The following is a 27,866-nucleotide window of genomic DNA, read 5'->3' on the forward strand; positions in this document are numbered from 1 at the left end:
GTTTTTCAGTATGAATTCGATAGGTCGTAAAGATGGAAGTCCTGAAAGAGATAGCGCGCGGAGGGTCACGGAGAAATTCTCAGAAGAATTGAAAAAAACAAAAAATACAATGCTTGGCAATAATTTAATACTTTATGCGAATGTGTAGGTTTTATGATCGCTATGTAGTTAGTTGACTTTTGTCCACTTATTTTGCTTCCCCGAGAAAAAAGATTAGAGTTAACAAATAGAAATATATGGTAATATCATACATAAACATTAAGCAATTCCATAATAGAATCAATGTTCATTCAAATGAACAAATGAAGAACATCTTTTTTGCACGTTAGTTACAGCCTTAAAAAAAATGCACATAAGAAATATTTTAGTTGCTCAAAAAGTCGTATCAATTTTTTCTTTGTCGGTTCGAATTCGGAATTTTGTGAGTAGGTAAGTTAAGTTCAGCGGAGGATCCATCCTAACATGTCCCGTCACTATTTTTTCGTCAATGATTATCTGTGTGTTAGAAGTCCTGCTAGGACTATCTAGGTACGGTAATGGATTAGCCTTTAAGGTTCGACAGGAAGATGAACTGGAGAAAAAAAAAAAAAAAAAATTCAATTGGTATGGGCGTGTTTCATTCTGATTCATCTCCGGCTATGCATGAAGGCTCGTCTCGTTTGCCCTACGGCTGGTCTAGGAGCTATATCTATTAGGAATACTTTGCTATGGGGCACTCTACACCGATAACCAATCCGACGATAACCTGGCTCACTTACGAAGAAAGAAATTTCAAGTAAGTAACACAAAAAAAAAAGATCAAACTCGTCTACAGATTTTTCGAGCAAAAGTAGGTTCCATGTTTTTGTCTACTGGATTGAAACTTTCGATTCGATGAAGGTAAAAATCAAATCGATTTGTAGAGGAATGCCCCATATTATAATATAATACCTTAGATGGGTATTCACCTTTATCGACGGCACGCGCGAGTGCCTTGTTTTTTCTTTTTCGCGGGACTATCCTGCTTTTGCTGTCGATTTTTTATTTTTTCCCCCTCCATAGCCTTTCCTCATTGCTATTTTGACCCATATTTCATCACAATTCTATCAAACCACAGCTAGCGTTGACTGACGGTACTAATTTTCAGCCAACGCAGCTAGACGCGTCCATGACTTTTCAGGTGACCTTTTTTATCCGAAATTGTAGAAAACACGCAGGCACATAAATCTCTCATATCCAATGGAATACTCCGTGGGCGTCGTATGTGTCGGCAAATAATAAGCTATATGAAGCTGCTGGGCGTCGTAGATACTTATCAAGAGGCTCTGTAGAGTATCTGGTTGTATCTGAAATCACCGAGTACCGATACAGTTCAGAGACCGGAAAAGCGCTGTAGGGCCAACTGTTCCATTGGATATCTTTTAAATAATCATTAGCATTTCCGAAAATTTGGATGCACTTTCGTTATTTGAATTAGAGCGAGGCTTTCATTTGAGCCCGATTTCGATCATATTGATGTTCAGAAGGATGCGATTTCATAATAGTTAAAAATGCTTGAGGACGTTTTATCGTCAAATATTTTCACTGTCATCGTTTCCGGATGCTTTAGATGCAGTAGAACGCAGGGGTGCGAACTGCAGAGATGTGGGCGCGACCATTGCTAATCGTCGTCCCTATGGTATATCGATCAGGCAAGTACAATCCGTGTTGGCGTTCCGAATAAATCAATTATTCCATTTTTAGTGCAGTTCGCAGATTGAAAAATAATACAGGAGCGATGTTTGTGTTGTTGACAATAATTTTTGATCGGATGAATTATGGATTGTGCGACATGGAGTTCGGTCGAAGACATTCCGATAATTAAGTGCAACGCAAGCTAGCTGAGAAAATCCGTTTCTCCGTTCAGTGCGGACCAGAAATATCGGGTCAAGTGTTCCAATAATGACCATTCAATCGGCAGGCTAGACGGTTCAGCTTTTCGAAGTTGGAATTTCCCATCCGAAAGACGCCATCTGTGGTTGCGATGCATGTGCACTTGTTTCTACAAAAGTCACTCGTTTCAGCATATTGTGGAAAAAAATATGACAATGATGAGAATCAATGATTAATATCTGACGCAAGATAGGCATAGCTCTGATTTCAGGGACAATAGATGCATTCCATTTCATCGTTTAGACTTCAGATTTGGTTGATCGTGTAGACGATGTGGCTTCGTACCTTGATGTCAAATTCGAGAGCCTTGAAGGGTGAGCTCTTGTCCGTGTTATAACTATAGTCATGTGTTTCAAATAAGCCATGTGTATTCCAATAGTTGTCATCTAGACCAATATATGACACCTCGCTTCATCTGCTGCAAGTGGTGATATCTGTTATCGAGAAAGGAGGATTATTGATGGGTAGAAATAATAAAAGTGCGAGCCAACCATATGACCGTTAGCCAAAGATGTACCAGAACCTTGACTCTCATCAGGTCGATTTGCAACGGAACTATTGTAACTGTGTATTTAATAATTATAATACGATTTTACTTGCGTGTCAAAGTGTCTATTTCTTCATGTAACTGAATGAAAATGATTCACATTGAGTGATCGCGTATTTCGGTATATTTCATAATAATCACTCCTACGCATTCCCATTATTCGTCGATGACTTCCAGAGAGTAGTGAAATCCCAAACGAACGCCTCAGCTGCAAAAAACATCGCCAAGTACGTTCGTCACTAAAGAGTCGTTCCTCACGGATAAACGTGAACTTAATTCTTGGGGAAAAAAAAAAATTCCAAAACAATTATTGTGCCAAGTACATGAAATGCATGATGCCTAGCCGTACTGGAAGAATAAAAATTGCGAATAAATTCGAATAATTATGATCAAAAAAGTTAATAACAAAATATCTCAACAAAATTTGGTGGTCCTGGGATGTGGCGTGCTTTCCGGACGGATCAGATGCTATGTGTTAATTCGTCATATCAATCAATCAGCATATTCATCAATCGGCCCGCCGAGGAACACGTTCTTCAGATTTTTTGTTGGATACACCGGCACACAAAAAAAAAAAAGTGTTCTGTTCTTTTGACTGGACCCATCTATCTCTATGTATTTTGACCCGCTGAATCCGAATCTGAGGTCAGTTTGGCCAATACACCTCCAAAATTTCGAGAAAACTTTAAAAAACCGAAAAAAATGACGAAAATCGGCAATTTTGGTGACAGAAAAAATTTTAAGGACCTAAACCAAGCATGATTTTTATGTGTTTCGATCCGTTGAATATGAATCTAAAGTTAACTTGGACCATAAGCCCATTAATATATAAGTAAATTCCAAAAAACCCTCAAAAATTGCTGAAAATTGCGATTTTTTTGAAGAAAAAAAATTTTTTCGAAATCTTTCAAGATTTTCATGTATTTCGATCCGCTGAATACGAATCTCGAGCATATTTAGCCCATACATACTTAAAAACGTACGTAAACAGCAAAAAATTTCGAAAAATTGGAGTTTTTATGATGAAAGAAATAGAAATTATTCATGATTTTTATTTATTTTGATCGACTGAATCTCAATCTCGAGCGTAGCAATTGGACGTAATAGTCCTGGAATGGAAATCTAAATTTAAGGTCCATTGAGAATTCCTTTTTCTAATTTACCATCACTTGTAGCAGGAAACTTTTCGCCTGAGTATTGAAAACATTTGCCATCTTTTTCCAAAGATTTCACAAAGTGCTTCATAAGGCCAAGCTTAATAAGTAGTGGCGGTAACAAATATTTACAAGGATTAGTCAATGGTGCTAATCGTATCACATTCTGAGAAATAGGATCCAAATTCGCAATTTTCAGATCATCACAATCTTTCCATTTATGTGAATGCTTGTGCCTGTAACCAGGGCACCTCCACGTGGTGACGGCGGGCAACAGAACCGTCTGGCAGAGTCCCTGGGTTAAGGGCATGTATGCCGTCATGGCAGGCACAAGTGATAAGTGTTTTACGATGCAGGGAATCGGAATCCCAGTATCGGCGTCTGGTCAGAGTGAGAAAGCAGGCTCGCAGGCGTCGTCATCAAGCGACTGCAACTCTTCATTAGTGGATGACTTGGCTTCTGAAGAGTTTAGTATTACAAGAAATGTTTCTCACTTATGTAATAAAAGTCCTGATTTGTTTTGTTACATATGTGGAGAATTTGAAGTAGTGAAGAACCGTAGATCTTTTTCGAACAAAATGAAAAAGGTATATGAAGATTGCTTCGGTATCCAAATTACCAACTGGAAAGCAACTTGGGTACCACATAGCGTTTGCAGTCGGTGTCACACGATGCTCATTCGTTGGGAGCAGACGAGAAATCAAAAATGCGTTAAATTTTCATCACCCACGATTTGGTCTGCACCAACACATCAAAAGAACTGCTACTTTTGTATGACTGACATTACTGGTTTTACGTTGTTAACCAAACATAAGATTCAATATGCCAACGTAACATCAATCGTAAAACCAGAAATAATTTCGATTGTAAAAGAAGCTGCACCTCCTGAAACTCCTGAACCGATGAATGAGGATGAAGCGATGCAAGTTGACGATGACTTCGAAGAAATCAATTCTGAGGACGAAGAATACTTGCCTGATGGTGTTGATGAAAGTAAAACCCCTGAAACCTTCAACCAACTCGAATTAAATGACCTTGTGCGAGATTTAGGACTATCGAAAGTAGAAGCTGAACATTTAGCGTCTGCGTTAAAAAAAAAGAATTTATTAGCTAAAGGAACGTCAGCATATGTTTATCGCGATAGGGAAAAAGAGTTCCGAAAATTTTTTGAAAATGATAGCGAAAATTCATTAGTGTACTGCTCAGATGTGAAAAGTTTAATAGATGAATTGAAACCAAACACATACAAAGACGATGAATGGAGGCTTTTTATTGATTCTTCTAAGAGAAGTCTTAAAGCTGTGCTACTTCATAATGGAAACACATATGCACCGATTCCAATAGCACATTCGACCAAACTGAAAGAGACTTATGACAACTTACAGATTGTATTAGATAAAATAAAGTACTCGGAACATCAATGGAAAATTTGTGGTGATCTAAAAATTGCAACACTACTGTTAGGTCAACAATCAGGATTTACAAAATATCCCTGCTTTTTATGTTTGTGGGATAGTCGAGACCGAAACAATCACTACATCAAAAAAGAGTGGCCAACGAGAGTGAATTTGAATCCTGGTTCTCACAATGTTATACGAGCACCATTAATTGATTGCCCTGGTTACAGGCACAAGCATTCACATAAATGGAAAGATTGTGATGATCTGAAAATTGCGAATTTGGATCCTATTTCTCAGAATGTGATACGATTAGCACCATTGACTAATCCTTGTAAATATTTGTTACCGCCACTACTTATTAAGCTTGGCCTTATGAAGCACTTTGTGAAATCTTTGGAAAAAGATGGCAAATGTTTTCAATACTCAGGCGAAAAGTTTCCTGCTACAAGTGATGGTAAATTAGAAAAAGGAATTCTCAATGGACCTTAAATTTAGATTTCCATTCCAGGACTATTACGTCCAATTGCTACGCTCGAGATTGAGATTCAGTCGATCAAAATAAATAAAAATCATGAATAATTTCTATTTCTTTCATCATAAAAACTCCAATTTTTCGAAATTTTTTGCTGTTTACGTACGTTTTTAAGTATGTATGGGCTAAATATGCTCGAGATTCGTATTCAGCGGATCGAAATACATGAAAATCTTGAAAGATTTCGAAAAAATTTTTTTTCTTCAAAAAAATCGCAATTTTCAGCAATTTTTGAGGGTTTTTTGGAATTTACTTATATATTAATGGGCTTATGGTCCAAGTTAACTTTAGATTCATATTCAACGGATCGAAACACATAAAAATCATGCTTGGTTTAGGTCCTTAAAATTTTTTCTGTCACCAAAATTGCCGATTTTCGTCATTTTTTTCGGTTTTTTAAAGTTTTCTCGAAATTTTGGAGGTGTATTGGCCAAACTGACCTCAGATTCGGATTCAGCGGGTCAAAATACATAGAGATAGATGGGTCCAGTCAAAAGAACAGAACACTTTTTTTTTTTTGTGTGCCGGTGATATTTTTTTTTCAATTTTTTCGTCCAAATTTTCAAAATTGGTTCCAATTGTTCCCATTGTCAAAAATTATAATTAATATTGCGTTGACCCCCTTAAGCCCGTACGACGTCAGCAATTCTTCTATGGGCAAAATTAGAAGGCTGTATAATGCTTTTGGCCAAGGCTGTATCAAAATGTATCTTAAAGGCCGTAGGACGATAAGCATGAGTCATCTTTTGAGGATATGTGGGTCCTACAAGTCCCATAAGATAAGTCGATCCTACAAGTTTCAGATCTCTAACTCAATTGGTTGTCAAGAAAAAAAAGGATGTAAAAAACAGTAAAAAATAAATTTCTCAGGATTGATTGGTCCGATTGATCTGGAAATGAAATATGTTTTGGGGGCTTTTAATGACTCTTAGAAAAAAAAATTAGGAGCTGTACAGCTTCATAAGATTCTTGAGAAGAAACTACTTTTATATAAATTTTTTCTTTGAACCATGATACAATTTTGGTACGATAATGAAACTATTTTTATTTTGAAGCCTCATATATATTACACATTAATACACATACATATGTATAAACATATGTATTTTCTAAGATTTTCAAAAAATGTACGTCATATTGGAACTAAATGAAAACCGATTGTTTTTAATATGAAATTAAATTTATTTACATGTTTATACTTTGATACGAAACAACAGAACTTATTTGATTCATTTAAAAGTCTAAATAATCAAAAATATCCAAAACAACAATCTGGAAACAATTTTTTTCGTTAAGATATTAAAATATCCAAAACTTAATTATAAACTAAATCCCAAAAAAGCACCTCAGGTGCAGAAAATATCGCCATTGATCGTCACCAAGAAGTTGGACCTTAAAATTAACCGTAAAATTAAATTCCCCGGAGAAAAAGGGATGCAAATCAGTTATTGTGCCAAGTACATAAAGGGTATTCCAGACCAAATCATCGAGTCTTACACCCGACCCTCTTTTATTTCGCCCATTTTTTGATATCTTTTGGTGCGTATTGAAAGCACTCTCCACACCAATTTTTAATTCTTGATTCCAAACCGTTGTTGAGTTATCGATTTCTCAAAGTTTTCGGCAAAAAATTTTCAACAGCCGATAAATTGATGATAAATATCGATATCAATAACAAATTGGGGATCATTTTTATCGTGTTCAAATGTAGTTGCAAAAAACAAATATGAGAAAATCAATGAAAGTCATTTCATTAACACTGAGTTATTAGCATTTTAAGATGATAATCGACATTTTCGAATAGTCCGAGACTTTCGATTTTTTGTAAAATTTTCCCAGTATTGGAAATTAAATCTTGCAGCTTTTGAGCCGAAGCAATACTTGTGGTTGCAATTATGTCTATGTTTTTTCGAAGTTTGAGAAAAAAATGTCCATTTTCAAGATCAATTCATCTTGGATTCTACTTTTTTGGCTGACAAAATATCACACAGAAAATGAGAACAAAAATTATTAATGATAATTAAATTATTTTCGTCAATTTTCAATATTTTATTTACTTAAATTGTTTTACAGGGTATAAAATCCCAATATTATAATTATTTTTTTTTTACTTATTGCTTCTTATCTACTCCAATATCAAAGTTCAGAAACGCCTAGTGCTCAGTAATTTAAAAGAGTTGTAGAAAATTTTCAATTCTAGGTATCCAGAAATCAAAGTTGGATTCTGGCCACAGTCATAGCCAAAATACAATGCCTCCGACGTAGGGATGCAAAAAATTAGAATTCAATTTTAATTTCGAATGAACAAAATTTCGGGGGCAAATAGGGGAACCTCCCAACGAAGTAACGAAAAAAAAAAAAATTCCACAAACAAAAACAAGTTGATGAAATGGAATTTCTATACGAGTTATTTGAGTCAAAAAATTTTCTTTCCATATGCATAGTTGTCAAGTCCAGAAGTGAGGGAAAAAATTCTTAAAATTTAAGTAATTAAAGTTTATATGTAATTTATTATATTTCAATTGAACGTAATTGTCTGTCGTTAGCGTTCACTCAAAAACTATATTCCAGTTTTAATTTTCAATTGTAAATATTTTTGGTTAATTCGTTCAATTAGATAATAAATGGTTACCGTGAATATTTATTTGAGATTAAATTTTTTTTTTTTCTTCAATCCAGAATGACATCTGAAGTCCTTTTGGATTCTCTTAAAAAAAAGTTTGAAAAATAAATTTTTCACAAAATTTTTCGGGTACCCATTTTACCCCGATACCTCATATTGCCCCGCGTTCCCCTAATTCATAAATAATGTTCGGGTAGTTTAATATTTAGCAAGAAAAATTGTTTCCATATTGTTGTTTTGAATATTTTCAAATATTGAGTCTTTTAAAGTAATCAAATAAGTTCCGTTGTTTCGTAAATATGAACATAAAAGTTAATCGATTTATATTTAAGAAAATCGGTATTGATTTTATTTCCCTGTGTCGTTCCCTTTTTAAGAATAAGAAAAAAAAAATGTTTCTGGGCAGTATAGGAGGCTTAAAAAAAAAAAAAAATAGTTTCTCAATTGTACCAAGATTGTATCAATTTTTTCCTTAAGAATCTTATGAAGCTGTACGCTCTCGGTACAGCTCTTGATTGTTTTTGTAAGAGTCATTGTAAGCCCCCAAAACATATTTTATTTTCAGATCAATCGGACCAGTCGATCCTGAGAAATTTTTTGTTCTACCGCTTTGCACATACTTTTTTTTCTTGACAACCAATTGAGTTAGAGATCTGAAACTTGTAGGAACGACTTATTTTATTAGTACCAACATCAGGGTGGTTCCTATTCCGATCATTTTTCAGTTTTTTGGCTTCCCATGGCTGACACAACTCCTAATTAACAAAAAAAAAAATATATACGCGAAAGCCAAGGCTCGATTTTTTGTGATCCCCTGTAATCTTCGAATTTCCATTTGAATAACATGATTTTTGAGACTTGACGGTCATTTTTTCGTTTCCATTACTGTACTGCTCCAAGAAATCTGAGCAATGCCAAATTCCTTATCTCAATTAGCAGATAATTTTCGAAAATATGATGGATTTTTTGCATCAAATAATTGTCGGGTCGTTCTGCACAAAATGCCGTCTTTTGACGTATAATTGACATTCATCATATGCATATCTATTGCTTAGACAATTAAATAATGAAAAATCTCTGACATTTACATCAAATAGTTGCTACCGTGAATAAGAGATTTGGCAAATTTCATATTTTTCGGAGCAACACGCCAATGGAAGCAAGAAATTGACCGTCAAGTCTCAAAAACCGTATGTTATTTAAATGGAAAAACTCGAAGATTTGGTGAAGCACCAACAATTGAGCTACAAGCTTTGAGTTTCGCCTACATTTTTGCTCATTGTTTTGATTTAGGCAACTAATTCTTATGCAAAATTCGTTCGACTCTGCTCACCTTCGACTGCTATCTTTTTGGAGATGAGTATTTACGTATCTTTTTCCTCGTCGCATGAGGCGAAGCTTGCGCGTACATTGCAGCAACTCATTCTTCATGCACACATGTTGAATTTCTTCTTTTTTTACCAAATACGAGCGTATGATTTGTAAATTATGGGGAGCATTTATTGTACTCGTAACAGTTTACTCGGTCGTTATTAGGGAGAAAAAATTCTCTCCCTTCATGTTTTCGGAATGGATTCGTCAAAGTTTAATCACGTGATGTGGACTTTGGATGTACATATATTCCATACCCTTCTGCCAAAGGTGTGTTTTAAAAAATGAGGTCTTACGTTCAAAATTGATAATATTCCGAATTGTAGAATTGAATTCGATTTCCATCATTCGTAAATCTGCGGTGATTCTCGTTTCAGAATTGTCTAGAATGTAATACCGTTCCGCAATTTGAAATTGTTTCCGATATCTAGTTGAGCGTAAACGCAGCACGTAACGGTACTAACAATATGTAGGGGACACGGCAATGATGGCCTGGGGTAATTCACCCTACCCCCCCCCCCATCCCGTCATGCTGCTGAACTCTCGACGAAGTGAAGACTTTTACTGCTGCGTGATGTCGCTTTATTGGATCTCACATTCGTATCCCTGCATACCTACACGTATACGTACGTACGTACGTATTACGTACACCAATTGGCTATATTATTGATTTCTTCCATTTCATATTCGGCTGGATTTTTTGTCCGATTGCAACAACAGGTAATCGTTACGTTTACCCGTTCGTTAAACTGCTTTACTATATTCATCGATACGAACCTTCATCGTTCGTTCAAAACTTGGTAGGGACGAACATTCATAGGCATTTTTTCCTCTCGTCGGTCTATCGTCTGTTCAACGGTGTTGGTTGTATGAAAATTCGAGCATTACGAGTAATCGGTTCAATTCGAACTTCGAATAGATTAGAAATAAGTTACTGACTCAGCTACGTGGCCACATGTCTTCCAAGGAGCAAAACTGACCGGTGATCCAAGTGCTCGTCTACACGGTCATTGACTGACACCTTGCGTTGCAGCAGCGAAAACGAGGCCCCATTTTGGATTGCGGGGGTGTGCGATGTGGGGGTAGGTTGGGGGGAAAATCGAGCGTCGGGGTTGTAGATTGGGTTTGTCGGTGAGGGCGGTGGGGAGTGCCGACGCGACACTCGGCGGCCAACGCAGACGCAAACGCAGACCGACGTTCGTCTTCGTCGAGTTCGCAGTGTAGCGTTGCTGGTCGACGTGAGCGTGTCGCATCGCAGGTTTCCGCCGTCGTCGGGGGGGGGTGCGGTTTTCGTTTGTTTGCTTTTTGCCGGGTTCCGGAAGTGACCGCGTTCGACGCTGCGCAAATATGGCGGCCAAGTGGTGTGCGCGGAACAAGGCTTGACGAGGTTTGTTTAAATAACCCTAATGGTGTATAACATTGCAGATTATGTTTTTCATCCACCTCCCTACACGCGCTTATCCCACCTCGGCCGTTCCACGGGTTAAAGACGGGATACAGGTGAATATCGACCCTGATGTCGGGACGCGTAAATTTCGTCAAACTTCCGCCGGCTCAAAAATCTGATATCCCCAGATCCGACCTTTGGATGGACAGCCTTCGTCGTTTCACCAATTGCCGATAATAACACAGTACCGAATGAAATCGAACCAATTTTTCCCCAAAATGGTCAATTTATCGATCACCAAGTCCACGAGAAGTAATGATCCCGTGACGGACGACGAGAAGGGGCGGGAGGGAGGAGGGGTGAAGGTCGTTCGGCCGTTCGATCTGCTCGCGCTATCGGCCGAAAATTACAGTGGGCCACTTTGGCGAGGCTTTGTTTTTTCGAGTTTTCAAAAAATTTCAACACTTATTTCTCCCCGTCTCTCGTCGAACAAAAGTTGCGGGTAATTATTTTGCATATTTAAATCCACTACCAACTGTCTCGTTGTCGGTGGCGACTACGGGGGTTCAGCTTTCCTTGATCATAATATTTTTTCCGAATCAACGCGAAACCTTCACTCAATTTTCCAATGAAAAAAGTCGGTCAACGGTCCGAACCTTTCGTACTTGGTTTTCTTCATTCGCTTTGATAATTATTCGGATACTCGAATGCCTTCGTTTTGCCCGATAGTGCGACGGCGAGGGGGCCGTCGGGGCGGGCGTAAGCGATCCAAAAATTGCGTTTTCCTCGAATTTCGTTAAAGTCAGCCGCGGAGCGAACGGAGACCCGCCGAATTCAGCCATTCTGTCTCGTTTCGCAGTCATGGTACGCGACCCCGAAGCAGGGGGGATCCCCGGAAAACCTCAATGATTTTTTTTTAGCATATTCGAGCGCGAATTCGCGACTCACAATCAGAATCACAGCTGAAACGGTAGAATTTCAATTACGACGGTCTGCGACTCGCGATCACGTGGACGTAGGATCGATTCCGAGGACACCTGGGATCCCTGAAAGTCTACCTGGCTGCCGGTAGACCGCGTCGAGTGTTCGTCACGTCGCGGCGTGAGCCGAGCGGTCCGCGTGGGCGTCGGGGTCTACGGGGGGTGCATGGGAAGAACGAGAGGGCGGCGTGGTTTGGTGCCGTGGGCCGAGGCACGGGCATCGTTCGGTCGGTCGATACCGTCGTACGGCGCACGGCACGTAACGACAAAACTTAGTCGACGGCTTAACAACTGGTACGACGTCGACATCGACGACTACGATAATTCCCTGACCTGTACTACCTGTACCGTTCTTAAAGGACTGTACGCTAAACCATGAAAATCACACGCCAACGACGATGACAACGGCGCGCCCCCGTCACACGCCGACCCGCTGATGATCACGATAAAAAATAAAAATAATTAACGCGAAGAATCACCTCCGCTCCCCCCGGCTCCACGTCACCCTTCACTTTCCTCTTTCGCGAAGAGCCGGGAACCCAACGTATTCTCCTGACAGCTCGGCTTGCAGACATTTCACGAGATATGCTGCACGAATACGACAGAGCTCGAAATCGCATCGTACAGTGGATCGATCGTCGCAAATTTTTCCCCTTGTAAATTACCCAACAGATTGTCTCGCGATTCCGGGAGACGAAATATCATACATTCCCGTAGCATGCAGCCTACATGTACCATACGTACACCAATGTATTACTCGTGCTGATGTTCTAGCGATGCACGACCGAGACCGTTTAGCGGGGTCCACAGGGATAAACGATCGGATCGTGTTGCTCTAGCAAACGTACGAACGTCCATTACACCCCGAATTTCGTCCGTTTTGCGATTTCGACGAGCTTCTATTTGAATGCGGATATATGACGTGGGATAAAATCCGCTGACGATGCGAAGGCAGATGGTTAATTTGATGAATTCGGTACTCGGGTAGAATAAAATGTTCGTATCGAGGATTTTTTGAAGATGGAAGCTGCAGCCGGATGGCAGAGTATGAATGAATTGGATTTATCGTGTGTTTTTTTTCTTTTTTTTTTTTTTTTTGATTCTTCACAGGGAGGAGAGTGAAAGAAAAAAAAAAGTAAAACAAACCAAACCAAAGAATATTCGACACAAACCACGTCGCTGTAACGCAACTGAGGATGGCAATGAATAACAATAATATAGCAGCAACTGCATCGAACGGCCGCTCCAAGAGCCTAATTTCTTATAGTAGTGCGAACAATTTTTGTGACATCGTGAGTGAACCAACGTGCAGCAGCGGTAACAACAGTGGCAGCAGTTTAAACGCGTAGTTATGATTAATTAGCGCCAACCACAGCCGGCAGCAGCTCATCGTCAGCTATTTAGAGGTGCTTTGCACCCGCCCACTGCAACCCCGTTACTTCAACTTAAACTAGAAAGTAAGCTGCTCTCAGTACTTTATAATTACGTTTATATTTGTTCTTCATTTTGAAAACCCTTATGCGACGTATTCGTGGCACTTTTGCAGACCCGCGAAATTCGTGTCGACGAAAGAAAAAATGTACACGAATAAATAAAAAATCACATTCAAACCACAATCAAATACATCGGATAAATTTCTGAAATGAATTTTGAATCAATGAATTGAAAAAATCTACTTAAATTCAATGAATCGGGACGAAGAGATATTAAAATCAAGTCATTAAATAAAATTTCCATTGAATTAAATTGATTGAATCCTTTTCAGGACAAAAATTTTCGTTCTCTTGCAAATGTTTCTCCATTTAAGTAACGAAATGTTATCAGCTATTACTTAGAATAACGATTTTTAACAAGTTGAGCGAAAAAAGAAATGCTTTATCGAGGGGTGCGGAAATTCTCAAAAGACATAATTCGTTTTTATACGTATAAGTATACCTTCATCATATTCAGAATTGGAGAATACACGCCATGAGTAATTATCGTTTGGGTTGCCTGCACGCGGGTGCTGGAGTCACCACTTTCCTCGTATTCTCACTGTCTAGAAATGTATTTGAGATAATCTGCGAGTATATAACTCCCTTTATGTGTTACCTATACCTGTATCGCATGCCTGAAGATATGCAGTTAAACATACCTGAAAGTTGTCCAAGTCACCGTAGCGTGCTTCTCACAATCTGCCCAAAATCCTACGTTTCGATCAAATAATCACTGGAGACCTATTAATTTTCCGCGACTTCTGCCTCTTTGGGCTGGAAAAAAAATTTGGTCCAGTATCACCTGAACCGCAACCTACTAAATTTCCAACCAATTGTTAACTGGGACCACTTTAGCGTCCAAAGTGCACTGTGGGCTTCTTTATGGGAATTCAGAAACAAATTTGGAATAATTTTTAGCTAGTCGAAGTTTGGATCGATCGTTGCTCGCAATTTTTCCATTCTCTTCAATTTCTTAGTACTTTCAGAATAAAACAAGACAACCACCAGTTTCTCAAACCTCAAGTTTCTTTTACTCACAATCAGAGTGGTTTTTCAAACCGCTATGACCTCACTAAATAATATCAATATCAACAACAGCAGTCGATAGCTGGCTTGAAAGCTCATTTTCAATTAGAAAAATCACCAAAAGCTTATCAAAAATCGACGTCATAATTATCTTCTATTTGCCGGTATTGAAATTTTTTAACCGCTGCAGTGACCGGCGGGGATGGCGATGGACTCGAAAACGTACAATATTTTTCCACTCGTAGTACGATACGGCTCCGTGACTTGAAGCTTCTCAGTCCAGTCGAATTACGATTAAAAATTATTAAAAAATGCAAAACCCATATTTCGCGATACAAAAGTTGTTCGTCGTGAAAAGATCTAAATTATGAGCCCAATTGCAAAATTTTATAAAAATTAGTTTACTTGTAAATTGCGAGCAAACACGGAATTTTTTTGTTTCGATTTTTTCGAATAACTTGATGAATGATCAACTTGTGGTATTGTAATCGATGGAGCAGTAACTTCAATCCTTTCCCCAGAGAATAGTCGAAAATTCGCTTACCTATGTTCCGTAGTTGAGCAACAATACGCGACTAGGCAAAATCCGCGGATTGCCCATACTTTCGCACGAACGGTCGTCACATGGTGCCAAAAAATCTTAAAGGTAGTCTTCCATGAGTGTACCATATTCAATGTTTTTATGAAAATAAAACGAAATATTATCCCCATAAATTAGGTCTCATTTATGAGGACAAATATGTATACATATATATGTATATGAATATTAGGACAATTAAGTTCTAATTTGTATTTACAATTAATTGTAAGACCTAATTTGCGGCGGTTTTCTTTCGCAATCCTCCTCTGTAATCTGCTAGGAGACTTATTGCACGGGAATAATATTCAATTTCATTTCTATGAAAACATTGAATATGATTTTCAGATAATTTATAGCAATATTTCTAACAAATCCATGTGAATTTTTTTGAAAAGGGCTCAATATAGGTCGGATCGAAGATACAAGTGGGTTATCGAAAAGTTGAGAAAAAAAGCAAGCAGGTTTAGAAAAAAAATTCCTATCCACGACAATTATTAACGGAGATGGTTATTTGTTGAGTAATCGGTCAGCCCGCGTCGCTCGGCCCTCCCACCACGCGACTCGGCAGCCCCCACCACGCACTTCAACCGATCGAGCACGGCTCGAAGCGTTCAACGCTGTTCAATAATTTTTTTCATTATTTTAAACTACATTGACGACGTTGAAAAAATTCATGGTTATTCCTTGGAGTATTTGACGAATTTTGATATTTTTTCCGTTTCTCAATATTAATTACAGCAATAAATGTCACCCAAAATAGAAGATACTGTTACCTCCGGTTCTACTTTACAAATTCGGGTTTATTTTTTTTGAAAATACTCAGTGAAGCAAGAACAATAAGAATCTGTTAAGATCAATTCGAACTTGGATTCAAGTATCAGAGATATCTCTACTTGTTTGAGAGCAAAAATTTCAAAATCGCCGAAAAGGTCAGTTTTTATCGATGGAAAATTTTTTTTTTCTGTATCTAGAAAGTACTCATGGAAGACTACCTTCACGATTTTTTGGCACCATGTGACGATCGTTCGTGCGAAAGTATGGGCAATCCGCGGATTTCACCTCGTCGCGTATTGTTGCTTAACTACGGAACATAGGTGAGCGAATATTCGACCATTCTCTGGGGAAAGGATTGAAGTTACTGCTCCATCGATTACAATACCACAAGTTGATCATTCATCAAGTTATTCGAAAAAATCGAAGAAAAAAATTCCGGGTTTGCTCGCAATTTACAAGTAAATTAATTTTTAGAGAATTTTGAAATCGGGCTCAAAATTGTGTTCGAAAAATCCAAATTCGCATGCGTCGAAATATTCAAATGAACGTGAATGCATGTTTCATTCGCTTCCATTTTCACGTGAATCTACGGTATAAAGTTTCCGATTCGTCCAACGGCGAGGGTAGGGGAGACCGGGGCAAGTTGGAGGCTGGGGCAAGATGACGAATTGATTGTTTTTAGAATATTTTGACCGATAGCGCCGGGTAAGTTATCAAAAAGTGTTGAACACTCTTCTACGCAATAATATTTGCGATGTAGCTAGCGTGGCAAGGTCATCCGGCTTTTTTACGGAGGCATTGTGGTTTCAGACGTGTGCGAAGTAATATCTGGAGCTCAAGAAAATAGTTGTATACAACTGCAGATAAGCAAGATCGGACTTGTGAATTAATACTTTATTTCTACACGCATATAGATCCTAGAGATCATAGAATCTCCGAATTTTCACCAATGTACTTTTTGTGGGGTTCTTTTTTTGCAAATAGTGGCAAATGGGGCAAGATGGTGGGGGCAAGTTGACGGATCGTCCTTATCGAGATCTTTGCATGTTGTTCAGTTAATTGATATTTAGGCTACATACGATTGTGCAGCTCATTGAATAATTCGATAAATAAATAAATGAATAAATTTATTCACGATTCATTGTTGGCATGTTCTAATGTCGAAGGAGCAGCTCAGTTCGTTTGCGACCAGTGTTAATTATCAGTATACGTATATCTAAGCTAAACTACATAAACTATGCGTATTTGTATTTTCATATCTTTTATGGATTTGAATAAACTGAAGTATATTTTGACGAAAAAAGTATTTTTTTAGGCCCATTAAACCAAAATCTAATATTCGTCAACTTGCCCCGATAGGTTCGCCATCTTGCCCCGTGGTCGGGGCAAGTTGACGAATTTGCAGAATCTCGGAAAAATGGAAATTACGTAGTTTGTGAATGACCGAATTCAATGTCAATTTTTTTTTTAATAGCCAACATCTTATACTTTTGAAAAATACCAAAAGATTTTGAAATTCGCTTACAATCGATTAAAAAACCGCACTTGAAGCTTAACGTCTCCAACTTGCCCCGGTCTCCCCTACTTTTTCTCTGTACTGTACAGGTTAGGTTGGATGGGTGGGTGGGCAGTAGTGACAGCTCAACAATCGAAACAATGTTACTATTCGGCAGCTCATAAGTAGCTCACAATCCCCCATTACATTTCTTTCGAATTTTTCTCATTCGTCTTGAGGGGTGGGGGACGGACTACTTACTCTCTCAGCAATCCTCCACTCACAGTCGCTGATTCCCGCTCGGTGAAAATCGAGACTCACAATTAGTTTTCCTGAAAGCTCATAAATAACTCACAATTTCCGATACATTGTTTGTCAATTTGTTGGTAGTGGGGGTAGATAGTGGGGCCAGGTAGACAGAAGTTAACTTGCACTAATACGTAGTTAGATATGCGCTCTCGTGAGTCGATCGAACAATCGAACTACCTGCCGAATGTATCGACCGCAGCTGCATGAGGATAACGTTATTACTGCCTCATTCTTCGGGCAGCTATAGAGTGCATGGATCAGTTTTTGTTTCCATTTTTTTTTCTTTTACTCCTTTTTTTTTGGCTGACAGGGCTTTCAGACCGACTAGAAAAGATCGTAGATGCGTTCAAACGATACCTCTGAATGTGAGGATAAAGGAACGTGAACACTTTGAGGTGTGTTGAGAGTAAAAAGTAAACCCCTGGCTGGTTCACCGCTGGCCAATAGTCGGTACCTGAGTGGACGCGGGTCACACATGAATCGTCACGGCGCATCGTGAAAATAAAACTTCTGGGAAATCATATCTAATCATTCAGGATTTTCGTAGTTCCTACTTCGTAGTTTCGTAGTTCGTAGTTCGTAGTTCGGGAGTATTCCTTGTTATGATATGAGCAACGCGCTTTGTGCAGCTACTTTGAGAAAGTAAAACGTCGAAAAGTGAATATTTCCACTTCGTCGGTATGTCTGTGGTCGATGGAATGACGAATACTCGCAAAAATAATGTCATTGTTAATTTCCTTACCAGCTATTTATGTCTTGCTCCACCAGAACCAGAATTCTAGACACTAAAAGAAAAATCAAAACACAAGCTCAGGGAGATTCGATACATTTGGGAGGTGTTATTTGATTTTCGAGAAGAATTGCATCTATGTTGGTATATAAGCAGGTTCAAAACACCGCAACCTTTAGAGTACCGAGAAGCTACTAAAGTCGCTTGAACAATTTTTAATTTTTGAAGCAATGTAAAAGCTATAGGTATACCTAACTACAAATTAGTCTTCGCTCATGACATGCAAGTACTGAAACCCTTGAGAAAATAGACGAAATGAGTATTTTATTAGAAATTGGAGGGTCACGAAAAAATTTGGCCAACGGCATTGTGTTCAGCTCATCCAAATACGTCGGAAATAATGTGTTTGAACAAACCTGACGATGAGAAAAAGTCAAATTTCACTCATTTTTTTTTCACTCGAAATGAGCAATTAAAATGATTTCGGAGGTTTGTGAGTAAATTTTGTCAATGGTATCGTATTCAGCGCCTTAAAATATGTCGGAAATTATGTATTGGGTGAAAACTTTGAATTTTCGAATTTTTCGAATTTTTCCTAACCGTTCCGGGCCGGAAAGCCACTGTAGTGGCCCCGAGAGTGGCCCCGTCGGTGTGAGGGACTTTGGCGGGGCAGTACTGTAAGACATGTATGAGTTTTTTCAAGTTTCCAGTGGATTTTCAGTGTTTCCAATTTCGGGCGGTACTCTAAGGGATAAGCGAGGAAATACCTCGCTGCAGCATATACATATGTAAGTACATACATGTATGTATAGTAATCGGTACAACTTGAATATAGTTTGAATGATCCCGGAAAGTTCAACGGTATAGTAACACCAGCAGAAATACCTGCAACTATGGTTCGTAAAAACTAAGAGCAAAGCCGTTTTCTGCGCGCCGCAATAGGAAGCCGTATCTTCATTATTCGCGAATATAGTGTATGTGAGTACATATTTGTGTGCATGTATGCGGTGGATGTGGAAGTAAAAATTTTCTATCAAACAAAAGTGACCTATGCATATCTGCATAGTGTTGTTTTTTTATAACGCGACGGTAGTTGGTGACAAAGAATTATCGCTCTCGGCTGAAAGACTTGACAACTTATCGTCGGAATTTTTTCAACTGTTCAATTGCTGACTATATTCAAACTCGAAGCAATCAGATTTTTCAAACGCTTTCAAAAGCCGATCGGACGAATATGAAAGTGGAAATCTCCTCAAGTTAGTTGAGTTAGAATAGATCGAGTCATGTTACTGCAAATTCGGAGGATGCAACTTTGAAGTCGTCCACTTTGATCGTAAAAATTGTGCTAGGAGTAACGGGTTTTCTTGCCGCCGTAGCCGAAGAATTAGCGATAAATCCAAAGCGCTATGGAGTTGTAGTGCAATTGTGCAAATCACGGCGAATATATTATCCCAAAGCATCGAATTTTCATGTTTCACCTAGGTATGTTTAGTGCAGGGGCCGGTTGAGTTGTAAATTTCTATTGTCTCGTCAAAACTTTTTTCCAGCTTGCAATTTCCCGTAAACGTTAATGGATACCTGTGACCAAACACAAACAAACTACACAAATGTGATTCTGTTGTTAACATGAATCAACGTTTTTCTGAACATCACTTTTACTTTTCTCTCGCAATTCTGGTATGTTACATTACAAAATTCGTACGACCTCCCCCCCGCATACGTATAAAACCAATAATAGTTTATTGCAGGCGTGGTAAAACAAATATGACGTTAGAAAATGTCCGCTGAAGGGAGAATTCGTTTCCCCTTTCGGAAATACGTCTCATCATTATGTCATACGTGCGTACACGTAACGCAAGCTCACGCGAACTACGTGACGCGCGTATACGCGTGCGAACTACGCCCCCGCATGCGTTCAACTGCGTTCGATCATATAGTATGTATGAATTATCGAACGTCGTGATAATATCCAGATGTCACAGCAGCTGTTTTTGATACAACATTCACGTTCGCTGTTATATATTTTCGTATGTACACAAGCCTCATTCATAACTGAAGTAGTTAGACAGAACGTGAGGAGAAATAGGTTGGTACCAATCGAAATTTTCAGCAGGCCTGGTCGACAAGTGCTTTATTTTTGCGTCAACATTTTTTAGCAGTCTCGAAAAAATATGAGCGAGGTATCATTCGATTCGGAACAACACGTAGATGATTTTTGAAAAAAATCTAGGTCCGCTTACGAAAATTGCAAAAGTTATAAACAATTGATTGTGAGTTAAAAAAAAAACGGGGGTTGGGTTTTTTGCAAATATCTCAAAAACTGATGAGAGTTTTGAAATTTTCAACCAGATTCAAAAAGAGGAGGAAATTTTCTAGAAAAAGTCTCGACTCCCGGAACTGTAGGACCGTTATTTACAGTTTTTCCAGAAGGGTGAAAAAAGGGCCGAAGACGTGTAGTCTGGCTCGACCCACATCCATCGTACGTAAAGTCCAACAGGGATATTTTGCACCAAGCCAAATCATATCGCGTAGTGTCCAACTACTTCAATTATAATTGAGGTTCGTGTACCTACTAATATGACGAGTACGTGCGCCGATATTGGCCGATATAACCATGTATGGCAGGTGTTGAGGCAAATGTACACAAACCGTGTTCATAAGTGGAGCATGTAAACATTGCGCGATTCGATTTAGGTTCGCGCAAAATATCCCTAGTCGAATTTACAGCAGCGCCACAGCAGAGGTGGGGGGGTCGCATCGACCGGCCACGATCTGTTATGATCCACGGCGTGTTTACCGGAAATATTAGAATCTATCGGTCGATAATATCGTAGAAACCACGACCGATGTTGTTATTTTGGTCAGAGGAATGATATGGTGAATTGAGTAGGATAGGATGATCTCCGTCGATGACAGAGTAAACACTTGCCATTGCTGCATTCGAAATGAGTGTTGTAAGAAAAGGACAATAAACGAGACGCATTAAGGATAACTGCATGCTAACTTCTAACTGCTAACTGCTTCAGGCTGCTAACGCGTCTCGTTTATCGTTAAATCATCGTTGAATGGCTGTGTCGGTTTCGTGAGGTTAACACGCCGTGGATCATAACAGATCGTGGCCGGTCGATGCGATCCCCCTACCTCTGCTGTGGCGCTGCTGTAAATTCGACTAGGGATATTTTGCGAGAACCTAAATCAGATAGCGTCGTGTTTACATATTTTACTTATGAACACGGTCGGTGTACGTATGTACATACATATTATACATTGTATGTCTATTTCTATACAATAGATTGATATGGGCCATTCCACGCAAAATTGACCACTTTCGAACCCAACCCCTTTCGATCCGGCGAAAATTTTTTTACTTTCTTCTACCCCACTCAGAAACATCTCAGAATTTTTTCAAATTTTTTCACCCAACCAGAAAAAAATTGATGAATTTTCGAAAAATATCACTTCATCTTCATTATGCCACAACTTTATCAAAAATTGACCTACCGAGAATTTTATTTTAATCTTTGGTTCATAAATTTACTTTCCGAATAAATAGAAAAAAAAATATTTCACCTTATCTTCAACGCTTATTTTCAGATTGTCGGGAAAAACTGAAAAATTTCTCGATGATTACCATTTTTTTTTATTTTTTTCTAATATTTGACATTTCCTTAAAATTTTACAAAATTATCAGAGTGGCATTTTTCCGTTTTCTATTCTTTATTTTCATTTGAAATTTTTTTTTTTTCAACTTAACTCATTTCTCAAAATGCCACTCTGAAAATTTCATGAGATACACGGAAAACCTGGAAATTCGGAGAAAAAAAAGGATTTCAATCGACAGTGGTAATCATCGATAATACTCAATTTTTCTTCGAAAAGGTAGAATAAAAAATACAAAAGTCCTGAATAATTTTTCATATTTTATTCGCAAACTACATTCGAAAACAAGTAAAATGAAAAAATAGTTCATGAATTGTATTTGTAATCAACGTAAAAGAATAATATCAGTCTGAAATAAAAAAAGTTATTTGGCTGTTGTAACGAAATTAAAACCTGGTATACGCATTCGGTCCTAAATTAGCCATTTACAAAATTCAAAAGACCTATGGATCGGCCAAAAATGGTTCAAATTGTAACTTTTTTTCTATTTTTTTTTTTTTCGGAAAGTACATTAAAAACTAAAAAAAATTTGAAGAAGAAACCCTCTCGGTAAGTCGATTTTTGAAAAATTCATAACTTTTTCTCTGGTCAGGCGAAATAATTAGAAAAAATTTTGAGAGAGTGGGGTAAAAGCGAGTAATGAAGTAATGGTGTTTTCTAATAGTTTGTCGCGGCAGCCGTAACTTTTGATCAGTTTCATGTCCGGCAAGGATAGCTTATTTTTGGAAAAACTTGGCTAATTTAAAAATTTCAAATTATAACTCTCATAGTTTGATTGTCTCCGAGGTCTGCTGTAGCGTCACCTTTTGATTGACGGAATCTTGGATCGAATAGTTTCCTATCTAATAATAATTTGGATTCCTCGTTGATCCATGCCACGAATAAGATAAACATCAGATCTTATTGCTGGTGAGAAAAATTTAGATTCGTAATTCAAGCAGCTTCTAATTTTTCACCAAGACGAGAACCAATAATACACCATAAACTGACATTGAACGATCGATCCTTCAACGTATAGCAACTATACATATACACTATGCTGCGATACACACGTTCATCAACTCATGGATCTGACGACGATTGCGTAAAAATGTATGCAAGAGAGTGCACTTCTAGTCATCATTTTGAGCCCTGCAGGAATACAAAGTCGTTATGAATTGGCGGATATACATATACCGACGCTGTATTTTTATGTATGAATTGTCACACCCGGTGTGCTAGTAAGAATTTTATTACGCAGCGGCAGGTTGTATATTCCACTCTTGTGAGTTCTATATCTACCCATCGATAACTCCGAAATTTTTCTAAATTTTGCTACAGAAATCAAGAAAAAAGGGACAGTCTGACGATGGGGTCCTTCGGCGTGTACATGTCCCAGTTGCGGGCCATGCTCACACGAAATCTTCTCCTGAAAAAACGAGACAAGCGGAAGACAACGGCGGTATGCATAAAAAACATATCCATTATTCTCTCGACCTTTGAACCGTGAATGTTGGTAGATTGCAGAATAACTATTTCCATGTTTCTATACTTGTAACCTCTTTCCAATCATGATTAGGATCAGTTTAATATCGATTCATTTGTTGCCACGGGCCGATCGACTTTTGCCCGCGTGAAATGAGCCATATACTTGGCGGTAATCGGTCTAAAGCCGTTCGGCTGTGATCAATGAACATCTGACGTATCTGACGTATTTATCACAGGGCTTAGAACTTGCGATTGATAATTGTCCTTTTTAAGAGATCCCTTTTAACTGCGAATGTAACTTGTTGTTAAAAGCATTGGCATTATATGGTATTACAGAATCACAGAGACACTGACGTATAACATACGCCATAGGGCCCATAATTATTAGCCAGTATATTCGGCCTCAGAGAAAACCAGATTAAAACCGATCGAGCCGGTATCGCTCAGGTCAAGATATCAGTTCAAAGAAATTGTAATATCGGATAAGACTTACCGACCAACCACCAATTAGCGTTTTGTTTTGGAACTCGTTTATTTTTGCCCTGCAGCGGCGGAATACGCTTAAACGTTTGACTTTATTCACCACTATTTCGTTTACTTCGCCAACTGTCCGTCCACCCTGCTTTCCGTTTCCACTCTGCTTTTGATAGCTGCAGCAACGCTGTTGCGCTGGGGTTAGACGCGGTGGCGGCGTCGGCTGACAATGAGCTGTGATTACAGCCCACGTCCGTGCGCTGAACCCAGTGCAACTCCCGAATCCGGTATAGCCGGCCTGGGTTATGGCCATGCGATTACCCGGTTCGGCGAAAGGGTAGGCGTTTCTGATGCCCCCCCCCCCCCCCCCCCCCCCCCGACATCCGAGTTACAGATGAAACATGAAACCATTCAGAAGGTCCTAAATTCCCATTGTAACCACACTTCCCCACAGGCTCCGATCCAGGGGAAAACGTTACAACGCTAGTCGTTGTATCTATCTTACCGCCGATCACGAGGTACCGCGGATAGTTCTTTTGTTTTGTTATGAGCGGTTGAATCTTCATAAAATGAAAGAAAAACTCACGCGGAATAATACCAAAAGATAAATCCTTATAGAGAAGACGCCATGCCCGCCAGGCCGCAAGTACCTACTGCGCAATCTGTCAATTTATATGCCAAGTTTTTACGCAAAATCCCGTGCCAATCAGACCAAACAGTCAATTCGGGGAAGAAATATCGAAAGGCCAGATCGACCAGCGTGCAGCAGTATGGCAATACAACTGTACTGTACGTACGTACTTGGTTCGTTCTGAATGGAAGAGGACGTAGGACCACGACTCGAGTGAAATAAACCATGACGAGGTATGAACGGACTCGACTAACAAATAGAAAGAAAGGAGAAAAAAGGATTCATTGTCAGCCCTTGTATCGTAAACGCGAGATTTGTTGTCTGAATTTCATCTTACGTGTCGAATAAAAAATTCACTTCTTCCTGGTGTTCCTCTGCTTGTTCTCTTTGCTCTTGAAAATAGCAGGGTCGACAGAGTTCAACGGACCTTCGTTCCAGAGTGTCGTAGAAACGGACTGCAAGGGTTTAACCGTTGTTGGAAGAAGATGCGGTCCGACGAGCAGATAAACCTGCTCTACCCAGGTGGGTGTGGGCAATCCGACTGCGCAATATTGCCAGAATGGCAGTCCGAGATGTACGAGTAGCATCCGAAAGTACTTGGTGAAATTATCCGCGAGTTGGAACCACCGCGCGGACTTTTCGTCGTGAAGCCAAATTCCGGGATCTGATTCCGAACCAGTGTAGGCAAGATAGACCTTGCTGGGCCCGCACTGGCCGAGTTCGAAGAGCTTGCATTTCGAACTGAGTGAAGGGACGTCGGAATTCTGTGGAAGACTGGCCTCCGCCTCGGATTGTTGTTCCTTTGTTCCAACGAATCGCTTGAGCTCCGCTAAAGCGCCGACTTCCAAACGTCCCAGCGGAAACTCCTCCCCTATTTCGGAAGAAGAACAACAAAACGAAGGATTCAGCAATCGCGTGTAACTTTACACAAAGTTTATAATACAGAGTCTACTGTTATCGAAAGCTGAGTCATTGCCGGAATATACCACCTGATATTTCGAAGGACCAAGTCAGCAGGAATCCGTCGACAGAGGCGTAAAAGTTTCTGAGATCGTCGGGGAATACGCAACAGTGTCTCTGTTCCCAGGTTGCAAGGGCGCTTCTGTCGCACCCCAGGCGCCTTTCAACTTGAACGTTTTTAACACAGGGCGTGCCCTCCAGGATTTTGATTATTCCAAGTGTAAGATTTTCGTAGAACGAATCCTCTGTCACTATGTCTACAAAAAACGACATGATCCGTCAACTTCAACGTGTCATCCACTGATTATTCGACCCCCAACGAGAACCGGCAGACACGAGCACCCCGAGGGCACAAAGTATGCAAGAACACGGCGCCTCCTCGATGTCTGGAGTACGAGGCGTCGGAAGGTAGTCTGAAAAGAAGGAACGGGTTATCAGAGTCGGAAGGATCGAAATATACCGCTTGTTGACTGCCATAGCAACGTCATGTGTCGCGACGGGAAACCGAGCGTACAATTGATTTTCAGAGTTATAATTAGGTGCTCTCAATTTCAACTTGAATATTCCTCGTCATGATGTTTTCATTTTTCATTGTTTATCGACAGGAGATCATATTGCCGCTCTACACCCTCGGAATTCTTATAATCGTGAAAGTCTTGATACCAAATCCAAATTATCCTGCGATGACGACGCCGAGGGAGAACGGTGATGTGTTGGAGTACTTCAACCCGATGCGAAACCACACGATAGCAGTGGTGCCCAACTCTACCGAGACTCTGGTAAGTTATCAGTCGAAAGATCAATAACAAGTTGCATCTTCTTGGTCGCTTGGCTGGTTGGCTCGAAGCCTACCTAACCTAACCCTATTTTCTATATTCTCACCAACTTATTTTAACAGCTGATATGACCGGTGGAGCGATCCCCGGGATTCAATTATCTCCCACTTCCTCGCCTAATTTACAATGATCCGTAACTTGTCCCTAAGAAACAAAAGTCGATCATATATTCCGTTTCAGAATTTTCTGCATGCGATGAATACGCTGTGGCTGTCGATGTGGGATACCCCGTCGAAGCTACCCTTAAATTTCATGGTCTTCGACACGAAAGATGATCTGCAGGCGGCTTATTGGCGGGATCCTTATAGTGTGCCGCTCGCTGTGATATTCGAGAATCCCTCGCCGATATCGGAACGTCTCGAGTAAGCGATCTGTGTATCATCAACATTTTGTCACACTAACAGCTGCATATATCTATGATTTACGTTACTTGCACGTCTTCCGTCTAACGTCTTCCGAATTAAGGTATTTGCATAAGTCACCCTGAAAATTAAGAGTTCGAGATAGAAAAAAATAGCTCGCTCAAAAACGAGGCGATAGCAATATCTGAGCGGTAGAAGAAGCTCATGAAAAATCAACGAATGATCGAATAGAACGAAGATAAAACCTCGTACGACGTTAAGGGGCGTGAAAAGAAGGGTCAAGGCCTTCCGAGATCTGGCTCACTTTGTTGAGAGTTTTCTGTCAGATTAGCGCGTGCGACGGCATCAAAGCTATTCTTGGCATTTTCGCACACATGTCATCGCACGTGACGCATCCGTCTAAACCGGTGCATATTGTTGAATGAATTTCCAAGCTATCCAGACTATGGCAAGGAAATCCACGTATAGGTATCAAAAGACTCGGTAGCGTCTCGCGCCAAGTACGTACATTCGAAAGAACGGGTGGACTACCGAGTATATTTACCGCAAATGGAGCGGGAAAGCGCTGTAGGGCCGACTGTTTTATTAGGTATCGCCGAAATCATTGCCTCTTAAATTAGCAAATTTGGATGTACTTTCGCAATATAATTCGGAAGGAAACTTTCATTTGAGCCTGATATCAACGGAATTGGTGGTCGGAGAGTTGAGATTTGATCATCGGCAGACTCGTTTCATCGTCAGAATTCACCAACGTGGTCAACCATCGCCTCCGAATAAGAAACCTTTTCACACAAATGGTATTTACTTACAATTAGACGAGAGAGCCCGGTGTGGTCACTGCATATTTTTCACAGAGTTTGCTTCTGCACAGCGATTCCTTTTCATTGACCCTCACGAAAGCAGCGCTCACTGCGTGTCGTCTGCTGGAAAGTCCAACATGGCTGACAATGAGACACCATGAAATTGGCGGGCTCGTCATTGCTGAAATGTGGGTTGTACGACGCATGCCCTTGTAACAGCCTTCTAGTCTAGTCAACATGTACCATTTTTACGATTTTCTGTTCACCTTCTCCGAAAATTGTGATCCAGGTGTCATTCGATTCGGAATGACACCTAGAAACTTTTTCAAAAACTTCAAGTGCCGGAACAACTAATTGCCAAAGTTATTGACAATTTAGAAAA

The 27,866-nt window shown here is 39.5% G+C and overlaps 2 protein-coding genes across 10 annotated transcripts in view; one reads left to right on the plus strand and one right to left on the minus strand.

Moving 5' to 3' along the window:
- Positions 1–27,866, plus strand: part of LOC105693976 (cholesterol transporter ABCA5-like) — a 75,919-nt gene that overhangs the window by 31,246 nt on the left and 16,807 nt on the right. For 3 of the 8 annotated variants that reach the window (XM_048658057.1, XM_048658059.1, XM_048658058.1), the window contains exons 1-4: positions 18,964–19,082; positions 23,275–23,395; positions 26,092–26,265; positions 26,503–26,684. In XM_048658057.1, coding sequence (XP_048514014.1) covers positions 18,979–19,082; positions 23,275–23,395; positions 26,092–26,265; positions 26,503–26,684 — 581 coding nt within the window. In that variant the 5' untranslated portion in view covers positions 18,964–18,978. Of the gene's footprint in view, positions 1–10,733; positions 10,926–12,679; positions 12,902–13,015; positions 13,363–18,963; positions 19,083–23,274; positions 23,396–26,091; positions 26,266–26,502; positions 26,685–27,866 lie in introns of those variants that run through there. The other 5 variants (XM_048658061.1, XM_048658060.1, XM_048658063.1 and 2 more) reach the window with 4 other exon arrangements.
- On the minus strand, positions 24,278–27,840 carry LOC105693978 (tubulin polyglutamylase complex subunit 2). Of its 2 annotated transcripts, XM_048658072.1 has the most exons (3): positions 27,494–27,840; positions 25,516–25,899; positions 24,278–25,397 (listed from the first exon to the last, which is right to left on the minus strand). In XM_048658072.1, exons 2-3 carry the CDS (start codon positions 25,757–25,759, stop codon positions 24,880–24,882), a joined length of 762 nt encoding a protein of 253 aa, XP_048514029.1. In that variant the 5' UTR covers positions 25,760–25,899; positions 27,494–27,840; the 3' UTR covers positions 24,278–24,879. The 2 variants fall into 2 exon arrangements, with proteins under 2 accessions (XP_048514029.1, XP_020706197.2); XM_020850538.2 differs by lacking the exon at positions 27,494–27,840 and having other exon boundaries at positions 25,516–26,137.

The sequence above is a fragment of the Athalia rosae genome, chromosome 7 (genome assembly GCF_917208135.1).
Source record: "Athalia rosae chromosome 7, iyAthRosa1.1, whole genome shotgun sequence".
Classification (NCBI taxonomy): domain Eukaryota; kingdom Metazoa; phylum Arthropoda; class Insecta; order Hymenoptera; family Athaliidae; genus Athalia; species Athalia rosae.